Genomic DNA, 12,500 nt, shown 5'->3' with positions numbered 1-12,500 from the left:
TTTTTAATTTCCCATCATCCCCTCCTTACCTTCTTGTGTTGGATGTTTTATGTTCTCGACCTATCTCCTTTTAGACTTGATGCATCCTCCCCTCTTGCACAGACATAGTGCTTTCAGAAAGTATTCACACCCCTCAACTTTTGTCACATTTTGTTGTGTTACAGCCTGAATTTAAAATGGATGAGATTGAAATTTGTCACCGATGTACACAAAACACCCCAAAATGACAGTGAAAACATGTTTTTAGAATTTTTTTTACAAATTAATAAAAAATGAAAAGCTAAAACGTCTTGTGTCAATACTTTGTCGTTGAGTCTTCTTGGGTATGTGTGTTTCAGCTTTGCACATCTGGATTTCGGGATTTTCTCCCATTCTTCCTTGCAGATTTGCTCAAGCTCTGTCAAGTTGGATGGGGAGCGTCGATGAACAACAATCTTCAAAACTTTCCACAGATTCTCAATGGGATTCAAGTCTGGGATTTGGCTGGGCCAGTCAAGGACTTTCATGTTCTTGTTCTGAAGCCATTCCAGTGTTTCTTTGACTGTGCGCTTCGGGTCATTGTCCTGTTTGAATGTAAATCGATCTTCGCCACAACCTCAGGTCTTTTGCACTCTGCAGCAGGTTCTCCTCAAGGATTTGATAGTATTTGGCTCCATTCATTGTTCCCGCTATCCTTACAAATTTCCCAGTCCCTGCCACTGAAAAGCATCCCAATACCATGATGCTGCAACCACCATGCTTCACGGTAGGGATGGTGTTAGATGGGTGATGAGCTGTGCTCACTTTCCGCCAGACGTCGTAGCACTTTGCATTCACATGCCTTTTTGCAAACTCCAGGTGTGCTGTCATGTGCCTTTTTCTCAGGAGTAGCTTCCGCCTGGCCACTATCCCATAAAGCGTAGATTTGTGAAGTGCTGCACAGATTGTTGTCCTTCCAGCAGTTTCTCCCATCTCAGCCAAGGAACTCGGTAGTTCTGTCAGAGTGGTCATTGGGTTCTTGGTCACCTCCATAACCAAGATCCTTCTTGCCCAGTTGCTCAGTTTGGTAGGACGGACAGCTCTAGGAAGAGTCTGGGTAGTTCCATATTCTTCCCATTTCCTAATGATGGAGCTCACTGTGCTCTTGGGAACTTTCAACACTAAAAATTGCTTTATACCCTTCCCCAGGTGTGCCTCCTCACAATACTATCTCAGAGTTCTACGTACAGTTCCTTGGACTTCATGGTGGAGTTTCTGCTCTGACATGCACTATCAACTGTGAAACCTTATATAGGAAGGTGTGTTTCTTTCTAAATCATGTCCAATCAATTGAATTGGCCTCAGGTGGACTTTGATCATCCTTGAGATGTCTCTACAAATTAATTAAAGGCAATTGGATGTACCCGAGCTCAATTTGGAGTGTCACAGCAAAGGGGTTGAACACTTATTGAACAAGACATTTCAGATTTTCATTTTAAATTAATTTGTAAAGATTTCTCAAAACACGTTTTCACCATCATTATGGGGTATTGTATTTTGTGTTGATCGGTGACAAAAAAAAAAAAATTATTTCATCCATTTTAAATTCAGGCTGCAACACAACAAAATGTGAACAAGTCAAGGGGTATGAATAATTTCTGAAAGCTCCACAGCTTTAATGCCCAAAATGGCTAACACAAAAAAAAACCAATGTCAACCCCAGGGTGACCAGTATCTTTCCAAAATGTGAACATGAGTGACTTATTTATTCGATTAAAGTTACTCAAAAAATAAGGATTTTATCGACCTTGATGCTTGACCTTTTTGTGACCTTGACCTTTATATTTTCGTACGGTTAATGGTATCTCTCCAGGACCGTTGTACATGAAATATCAAGAGATTTTGATGAGAACTGAGGAAATAAAATTTTCATGAAAAATCTGTTTTTTCATCATGACGTCATAGCGTCAAACTTTTGACAGATCTGGAAAGCACTTATCAAGCGCTTTCATATGAGGTATTACTCGATATGGTATCTAAGATTTCAAAATTTGACCTTGGGGTCAAAAACTTTCGACCTCCAGCGCTAACCATGAAGGTCAAGGCCGATCGCCACCAAAAATTAATCAGTTGAGCGCCAGAAAATGAACTATATTCCCATGAAGGTTGAAGACGATCCGATCAAAATTACTCAAAAATAAGGGTTTCGTCGACTCCCCTGATTTGCGACAAAGTGACCTTGACCTTGAAAATTTTATGCGCTGAAAGGGACCTCTATAGGCCTCTGATATGCGAAGTTACAAAAATTTCCAATGATAACTGTGCTCTGCAGAGTGATCGATACGTGATTAGACAAAAATAAAAAATAAAAACATACAAGCTGACTAACATATCTTGCAAAAACTTCGTTTTGGCAAGATAATAAGGTGAAACGGTTAACAAAGCCATATCTACAGTATGAAGAACACTTTTTTGTATGCATAGTTGAGGCTCATGGAAGAGCTGGCACACTGAACGAATCAGAACATAACAGACAAAAACAGCATGCAAAACACACGTACAGAAAAGGAGACTCCAAGGAAGGGAAAAAAATGGAGCGCGGTAATTTGGTCACAGGAAATTTGGTCACGGGAAACTTGGTCACGGTAAAACGGTCACAAGGTAATTTAGTCACGGTAAAACGGTCACAAGGTAATTTGGTCACGGTATTATTATTAATATTTATTATTCACTGCATTTAAGGCCAGTAAGGCCCAAGAGCAGTAATAAACATTTTCATTTCATGGCCGGCGAATCTTGTTGGCATAATGACGTATTGATCAAGTTTACTGACTACTATAATGGAATCGATTCTGTCTCTCTCAACTTTTAAATTCCGATCCCATTATAGTCGTCAGTAAACTTGGTCAATACGTCATTATGCCAACAAGATTCACCGGCCATGAAATGAAAATGTTTATTACTGCTCTTGGGCCTTACTGGCCTTAAATGCAGTGAATAATAAATATTAATAATAATACCGTAACCAAATTACCTTGTGACCGAATTACCGTGACCGAATTACCGTGACCAAATTACCTCGTGACCGAATTAGTGACCAAATTACCTTGTGACCGTTTTACCGTGACCAAATTACCTTGTGACCGTTTTACCATGACCAAATTACCTACATTCAAAAAAATAATCAAACTTCAGAAAATATGATGCTTTACTGGGACAAAATGTTGGTTGAATGCTGAACCAAGAACATTTGAAGAAGAGGGAGATAATGTAGAATAAAGTGACAAATGGAGTTTGTAATTAACACTAGGTCTATTAATATGAAGGTGAGCAGACAACTTTTAGCAATGATTATTTTATTTATTACTAGCCAAGGTACCTGGCATTGCCAGGCAATGCTGGGTCCCTCCTCCCACACCTTCCACCCTCCCCCCCACCCCCACACACAAACATTCCCCCTTCCTCATTTACCCCTTCCTCTCCCTCTCGACTAACACCCCACCTCTTCCCCTCCTCCCTCCACAAACCCCCTCATATCCCAACCCATATTCCCATGCCCCCTCCCCCACCCTTCCAGACTCACTCTTTCCCCACAACAGGTCATGGCTCATGTGTTTATTAGGTATGAATTGTGAGAAAATGACTTTAAACCCCGAGTCAGGTGTATCATGGTTAAAAAAAAAAAACATGATCCTATTAAGTTTTGTCGCGATTAACCTTGGGAGCTCAAAGGAGTAGCGTCACAAACATACAAATGTCTCATTCCCTTATATACAGAAAATAACATTGCTACAAGATCCCAATGAAATGAACTAACATCCTAAATGAAAGCAGATCCCACAAACAGGTGCAACAAGGTGATCTTGTGTAAAAAGAATAATTTGGGAACTTGCGGGGAATAATTAGTTTGTTCGGGGGATTTCAGGGTTAAAGGGGAGGAGGGGATCTCGACTTGCATTTGGAAGTGGAACTTGAGCGGAAGTGAGGGGGGAGGGTGTTTCCACTTGCATTTGGAAGGGGAACTTGAGGGGAAGCGGGGTAGATGGTCCCGTCTGCCAGCATTAGTAGAGGATTGAACAAAATGGGGTACGTTAAAACAGCATGTTCAAACAGGACAGCAATACCACCCGCTGCTTTCAAACAGCACATAGAATTTAAAAGAGATTATAACATGGCTTTCCTTATGAGGGATGTGACTCGAACTGTGGCTGCCACCCTATGTACCCGCTCTGGAACTGGAACCTTCCAAGGTGAGGGTTACATTTTAAACTTTTGTCAGATTTAACTAAGACAACAGAACACACGTAGAGATATGTACTTCGTTTACTTTATCACCTTAACTTTGTCTTGAATGTAAATTCCAAATTTTGTTTTCAAAAAGTCAATTACACCGCTGTTGACTGTATCGCCATGGCTTACAAGAACTAGTTGATAAGGAAAAGCTGGCTTGGCAAGCGATTAAAGATGTATGCAGTGATACGTAGGTATGCAGATCAGCGGTGTACAGCGATTCATACGTATGAAGCTCTATCACACAGAAAGTGCTAGGACCTCTTCTCCAAGACAAGGTATTTTTGATCAGGCCAAAACAAAATGGCAGATTTAGACCCCTGCGAGGTGAATACGGGCTGACCAAGGATAAGCCTGTTTTTGTTTTTATGATGAGAGGACTTAATTATCTTCAAAGGGGTGTTTAAATTTACCGAAATACCCAGTTTTCATTCATGCACTTCCTTGGAGTTCCCTGACTATGCATGCAAAGTTTTGGGTCACTAGGTTTCATGGTTTTGCCGTGATGGAGAAGACACACTGACACACATTACATGTATAGCTTATTAATCTTGAAAATGCCCCATAGACTGCGAGGAAGAAAAGCACCCACATGAGTTGGCACCGCTGGCAGCTCGTTGTGGGTAAAAAAAAGTCCTGTTATGTCTGCTGTCTATTTGCATACATGTGTGCGCATGCGCGTTCGTTCTCTCTCTCTCGTTCTCTCTCTCTCGTTCTCTCTCTCTCTCTCTCTCGTTCTCTCTCTCTCGTTCTCTCTCTCTCGTTCTCTCTCTCTCGTTCTCTCTCTCTCGTTCTCTCTCTCTCTCTCTCGTTCTCTCTCTCGTTCTCTCTCTCTCTCTCTCTCTCTCGTTCTCTCTCTCTCTCTCTCTCGTTCTCTCTCTCTCTCTCTCTCGTTCTCTCTCTCTCTCTCGTTCTCTCTCTCTCTCTCTCTCTCGTTCTCTCTCTTTCTCTCTCTCGTTCTCTCTCTCGTTCTCTCTCTCTCTCTCTCGTTCTCTCTCTCTCTCGTTCTCTCTCTCTATCTCTCTCGTTCTCTCTCTCTCTCGTTCTCTCTCTCTCTCGTTCTCTCTCTCTCTCTCTCTCTCTCTCTCTCGTTCTCTCTCTCTCTCTCTCTCTCTCGTTCTCTCGTTCTCTCTCTCTCTCTCTCGTTCTCTCTCTCTCTCTCTCGTTCTCTCTCTCTCTCTCTCTCTCTCTCTCTCTCTCTCTCTCTCGTTCTCTCTCTCTCTCTCTCTCTCTCTCTCTCTCTCTCTCTCTCTCTCTCTCTCTCTCTCTCTCTCTCTCTCTCTCTCTCTCTCTCTCTCTCTCTCTCTCTCTCTCTCTCTCTCTCTCTCTCTCTCTCTCTCTCTCTCTCTCTCTCTCTCTCTCTCTCTCGTTCTCTCTCTCTCTCTCTCTCTCTCTCTCTCTCTCTCTCTCTCTCTCTCTCTCTCTCTCTCTCTCTCTCTCTCTCTCTCTCTCTCTCTCTCTCTCTCTCTCTCTCTCTCTCTCTCTCTCTCTCTCTCTCTCTCTCTCTCTCTCTCTCTCTCTCTCTCTCTCTCTCTCTCTCTCTCTCTCTCTCTCTCTCTCTCTCTCTCTCTCTCTCTCTCTCTCTCTCTCTCGTTCTCTCTCTCTCTCTCTCTCTCTCTCTCTCTCTCTCTCGTTCTCTCTCTCTCTCTCTCTCTCGCTCTCTCTCTCTCTCTCTCTCTCTCGTTCTCTCTCTCTCTCTCTCTCTCTCTCTCTCTCTCTCTCTCTCTCTCTCTCTCTCTCTCTCTCTCTCTCTCTCTCTCCCTCTCTCTCTCTCTCCTTCTCTCTCTCTCTCTCCCTTCTTCTCTCTCTCTCTCTCTCGTTCTCTCTCTCTCTCTCTCTCTCGTTCTCTCTCTCTCTCTCTCTCTCGTTCTCTCTCTCTCTCTCTCTCTCTCTCTCTCTCTCTCTCTCTCTCTCTCTCTCTCTCTAGCCTTAGAAACGAGATAAAATATACGATTGCTAAAAAGTGGCAAATGGCATTTCACATGAAATATAAAAATGGTACGTAATGTGGAAGAAAATTAAGGGAAAAATACAATATATCAACACACACAAGAATTTATGCAATTTGATTGTTGTTGTTTTTTAACATTATAAGATTGCTTTCTTGAAGAAAGAAAAAAAAACAACTAGGTAAGATACACGCTGGCACACTGATTACCGATTTCCCCAATGTGGCTGGGATAATCAGATCAGCCCAGTGAAGACGATGTGTTCAGACTTGGTTTGTGGTGGTGCTGCAGCCAAACTTCCAACTGTCAGAAATATGTGGCGTTTTGAAGTGACTCATTTTCAAAGGAATATCCATGACTCATGATAGAGTTCAGCTTCATTCTCTTTCAGCTTTACAACAATAGTCATGACAGCAGGGATATGCTACAAGAACATGGAATGCAAGCATTGTGCTGCTTCTCAAGAGGTCAACAAGGAATTTTGCTTAGCATGGAATGCAAAAAAAACACGTTGCTTCTGAGGAGGTCAAGGACTCTTCGCATGGAATGCAAAATTGTGCTACTTTTGAAGGGGTCAGTATGGAATGCAAAGATCGTGCTGCCTCAGAGGTCAACCTGGGATTTTAATAATCATGGAATGCAAATAATCTGGTGCTTTTTGGAGGATATGCCACCTCTTCTGTGCCAAAATGAACGAACATAGGTTAGGTTAGGTATGGGAGCATGAGCCACAGCAGCACGTCACTGCGTCCACTTTCCGTTGATACGACAGGGGCCTCTGTCTGGCCATCTCTCAGACAGATGCCTGGCCCATCCCGATCTCCTTGAGATGCCAATCAACCTGCTGCAACCACAAGGCACACAGTTGTCCCCTTGACCTTCTTCACTCACGAGGCTCCCTTGCTGAGAAAATTTAGTGAGCAGGATCAGCATCAGGAAATTGAGCCACGATGCGCTCAGGAAATTGAGCCACGAGTATCCATGCAACCGCAGCTGAAGCACAGACAATACAGGTAGCAAATCTCATTTTAGTCTCAGCAACCACTCGTTGGACACAAACTCTGACAAGTGATAGCCAAGGATTCTCTGAAGAAGCCTCGTACCGAAGGAGTTGCATCTTCATCTCAGGTCCTTTGTCAGAGTCCAAGTGTCACATCCGTTTAGCAAGACTGGAAGCACCAATAACTTGAACTCAGACTTTCGTCCTGCAAAGGTACCGAGAGTGCCACATCCCATGATCCAGTGAATCCATGACTCCCCAAACGAAACCCAGACGTCTATTGACCTCCAGAACTAAAGGAGCTGTCACACCTTGACGTTTTAGCCAGCGTATGGCAAGGTCTCAAAATGTATGTAAAACGCTGGCGTACGCTGAACTCTTGATGTTGTTTTTTTTCATTTTTGGGCATATAATAACGTGTTTGACGTATGCATAACGTATTAGTAACGTACACAGAACGTTTTAATCATATATAGATAACTTATACCAACGAATGCTGAGCGTGTTGTTGGCGTTCACAACCTATGCCCAACGATAGTCTAACTTATGCATAGCGTGCAGCAGCATATCGCCGGTGATCACGTGGCGGAGGCTATTCATAGGCTGCGGCTCGACGATTCAAATCATAACCGCACTAGACATCGAAGTGTGAAGCCGCTGTCACACCTTGACGTTTTAGCCAGCGTATGCCGATGTATGAAAAATTTGCCGAACCAAGCTGGCACACGTCGAATACGTTATGGGTAAGTTTTGTATACGTTAATAGCACGTTGGCATACGTCGTAGTACACTGGCATACGTAGCCGTACGCTGAGTACGACGGGAAATTTTCAGCATGTTGAGTTGTTGTAGGCATACAACTGGCATTAGTTGTAGGCACGCTACGCGATCGTTGACAGACGTCGACATACGTTACTTGTACGTTACTCATAAGTTGAAACACGTCAATGTAATGGTTAGTGTCAGTGTTCCAGACACCCTGGTTTTTTTTTTTTTTTGGGGGGGGTTTTTTCAGTATGACAGTGATGTTGACACTTTGATTTCTAGTGCGGTTATGATTTTAATCGTTGAGCGGCAGCCTATTAATTATATTATATTATAACCGCACCAGAAATCGAAGTGTGAACATCACCGTCATACTGAAGAAAAAAATAAAAAATAAAAATAAAAAACCAGGGAGTCTGGAACACTGACGCTAACCATTACATGGACGTGTTTCGACTTATGAGTCACGTACAAGTAACGTGTGTCGACGTGTGTCGACGTGTGTCAACGATCGCATAACGTGCCTACAACACGTTACTCATAGGTTGGAAATAAGTTTTGAGTATGCTAAACATTACCTCGACGCGTTTCGACATGAGTAACTTACAAGTAACGTGCGTCGACGTGTGTCAACGATCGCGTAACGTGCCTACAACGTATGGCCAGCATTATGCAGAACGTGTGAGTCATACGTCGAAAATTTTCAAGCATGGAAAATTTGTTTAACACCTCGGCATACTACGACGTATGCCAGCGTGCTCTTAACGTATACAAACTTACCCATAACGTATTCGACGTGTGCCGGCGTTTTAGCCAAATTTTGCATACGTCAGGCATACGCTGGCGAAATCGTCAAGGTGTGACATGGCCTTAACATAGGTCACCCAATATTAAGAAAAAATAAAAATTTGGGTCCCAGTTTCCCAGCAGACATTAAGAAAGAAGTGCAACCCAATGTTTGAAGATATTTGTTTACTTTGAACATAATTAAATTGAAAGAGTTACGGTGTTTGTATTTTATTTGTTGAAATTTTGATAAGCCCAAATATTTGCAATACTCCACCAGCTGTGATGTCTCAAGCCCATGGCCGAATATCAGCAATGTTTAATTTGTGGTTGCGCAAGTTTTTTGGAGGGACAAATTGCAACCATAGGTGTCAGGCTGCATATGTCTGTGGAATAGTGTCCTCAACGTAGCCCTGAGCATTTTGACACAGAGTTGGGCCCTTTGGAATCTGTCATTGAGGGACTGTGCAGACTTTATTGCAGATATACATATATGAATGGAGTTGCATCGATACCAGTTATACATATATATATATTATATCGTGTATGTATGTATATATATATATATATATATATATATATATATATATATATATATGTATATATATATATATATATATATATATATATATATATATATATATATATATATATATATATAGTATATATAAATAGTATATATATATATATATATACACATATATATATATATACACATATATATACACATTAATATATACTATATAATATATATATATAAATATATAATATATATATATATACATATAAATATATATACATACACAATATATACTATATAATATATATATATAAAGTATATAATATGTGTATCTATACATGTATATCTTCTTCTTTCGGCTGCTCCCGTTAGAGGTCGCCACAGCGGATCATCCATTATGATCCGCATAATGATTTGGCACAGGTTTTACGCCAGATGCCCTTCCTGACACAACCCTGGTCGCCTCTTACGACACAGGGATATGGTGCACCTATTCTAACCAGGGCATACACCGGGTCCAGTACACAACTCACTTCGCCGACCTCGGAAGGATGACAGGCTGAGTCAACCTCCTGGTGTCTAATATATATATATATAAAAATATATATAAATATATAAAAAAATATAAAATATATATATATATATATATATATATATATATATACATACATATATACATACATATATATATATACATACATATATACATATATATATATATATACATACATATATACATATATATATATACATACATATATACATATATATATATATACATACATACATATATATATATATATATATATATATATATATATATATATATATATATATATATATATATATATATATATATATATATATATATATATATATATACATATATACACAGTTTATACAGTGCCTATATTAAGTTTACACCCCTTTCAACATTTTCACCTTTTGTTGCCTTATAGCCTGGAATTAAATTGCATTAAATCAGACATTTTCCACCTTTATTTACACATCGTAACCCACAACTTCCAAGTGAAAAACAAATTCTACAAATCTCAGAAAATTAATTAAAAATACAAAACTATATCTTGGTTCGGTAATTTTCCTCCCACCATTATAATAGTCAATTAAATAATATAAATTGACACATGAACTTAAACTTACTGGGGGCTGGTACTTTTCCCAGTTAATGATTATTCTTTCATCAACTTGATGCAAACTTGGCCAATCCCAGAGAAGCTCTTATCCTAAGATATGTTGCAGCCATCACATATCAATTAAAATGTTCAGTTACAGACTAGTAGGTTTCACAGAACTTGTGAGCAAGTGGCCTCTGGGAATGGGAAATATTTTAACCTTGGGGGATAAGTCATACTACCTTGGGGATACAAGATAAAAACCCTTTCCATAAAATTGCATGAACATCTTAAAATTGCGAACATACCCCGTGGGAGTTCATTCGAACAACTCTCAGGTGAGCGATAGCACGGACAACAGATAGTTTTAAAATTTGGCAAGATTTTCATCGCATCAGAAAAAGAAACCAGAACACCTCACAAGAGTGAGGCTCGTTTCATATCATTTCCGATTTAATTTTGTTTGGTTCGGTTCCGTCCACTGATAACAGAGAAATAACAATTTTATGAAAATGGGCCAAAAGGGCCGTTTCTCGGCCCAAAGGGCCGGAATCGCCCTTTGTACTCAGTCATTGCCTGCGCATACGTGTCTAGTATATGCCTGTCAATTTTCATCGAATTTTGTTCACAAATAATGGAGAAATAGACGTTCAAATGATCTGTACACAATAAAAGAGAAAACGCGAGCGGCGCTTCGACCCCGTGGGGTGGAAGACCCCACAGGGTAAAAATCAGTTAATACCAACACCACCCACAAACAATCCATTATGTCTCCCATCAAAACAGACAAACACACACAATCATAATCATTACCTCCGCCACCGAAGTTGGATGGAGGATATGTTTTCACCTGTCTGTAGTTGTCACCCATCTGTACGTTTGTCTGTTTGTTTGTGACCAGGATATCTCAAAGTTGTGGACGGATTTGGAAGACATTTGGTGGAGAACTTGGGTATGTGACAGACAAAATGATTAGATTTTGAAGATCTGGATCTGAATCTGAATCCGAGAATTTTTAAGTGATTTTTTACCATTGAATGATCGGGCTAAAATGATATATAGCACGATATTTCAAAAGTTATGGACGGATTCGGATGAAACTTGGTGGATGAGTTGGTTAAGAACAGAACAAGCCAATTAGATTCTAGTTCAGGTCCGAAACCAGATCCAGCCTATCAGTGGGATACAAAACGTAAACTAATGAGCTTGGTGGAGATGTGCGCTCTATTGAGTGCCGTTCTAGTTTTGTCTGCAGAACTTGGCTGCTGGTTTGCATCATTTCTGGGAGCAAGGTTGTCCTTCTGAATATTAAAGTAAGAACTTGGAATTTAACCAGGGTGCTGGTGATAATTCACCAACTCTTCATGAAGAACAACATGGGACTCTTACATCCACCGCCAATTAGTGCTTGCAGACGGGTCCTCGCAAAACGTCGTCCTGATGGACAGCATGCACACACTGATGCATCACCCTGCATGCAAAACACCAGGGTGAGAGTTTATATCTGAGTTGGCATTCAAACCGAGGCTACACAGTTGAAGCGAGTGTGCATACTTCAAGGCTATCCCTCCAGCCCAACAATAATTAATGTTGAGTCACTTCTTGCCCTTGCAAATTTAACAGTTGATGCCTCCAACCCACCACCATTTATGCAACGTCCAGTACATTGAAGCTGCTCCATGATACTTGGAGAAGACATGTTGTACATCAAGTAAAGTATTATACAAGATGTGTAGGGTTTTTTAAGCACATTACATCAAACAGAAACGATCACTTACCCAATTAATGAAGAGAGCTTGGATGAACTTCACCACTTCAAGTGTCACCAAAAGACTTATAGGGATGAGATTGTTGTAAAGGATTATGAAGGTTAGGAAGTTGTAGCCAAAGCCAGCAGATGAATTCTCTGCAGAAACAAAAATAAGTAAAATAATAACTTGGAGAGGGAATGCACAAACTGAACAAAAGTTGAATAACTTGTGATAAATTTTCATCACAAGCATTATAATCAACATTGTTATAATGGAGGGGGGGTTGAATGCAAAGTTTACGAAAGTATGAGCAAAGTGCTGACTTTATAGTGTTACGATTCTAGGAAC

General features: G+C 40.5%; 1 protein-coding gene across 3 annotated transcripts in view; it reads right to left on the bottom strand.

Annotated features, from left to right (window-relative positions):
- Window positions 1-12,500, bottom strand: part of LOC147008622 (phospholipid-transporting ATPase IA-like) — a 449,885-nt gene that overhangs the window by 331,134 nt on the left and 106,251 nt on the right. For all 3 annotated transcript variants that reach the window (XR_015053196.1, XM_085863761.1, XM_085863762.1), the window contains one exon: window positions 12,180-12,307. Coding sequence is in view for 2 of the 3 variants with exons in the window: in XM_085863761.1 (XP_085719887.1) it covers window positions 12,180-12,307 (128 nt within the window). In the remaining variant the exon portion in view is untranslated. The remainder of the gene's footprint in view (window positions 1-12,179; window positions 12,308-12,500) is intronic.

This window comes from Eptatretus burgeri, chromosome 18, assembly GCF_056783735.1.
Source record: "Eptatretus burgeri isolate ZD-2024b chromosome 18, Ebu_testis_v1, whole genome shotgun sequence".
In the NCBI taxonomy this organism is placed as follows: domain Eukaryota; kingdom Metazoa; phylum Chordata; class Myxini; order Myxiniformes; family Myxinidae; genus Eptatretus; species Eptatretus burgeri.
The sequence above is the reverse complement of the archived record's forward strand: the minus strand, read 5'-3'. Positions and strand labels throughout refer to the sequence as shown.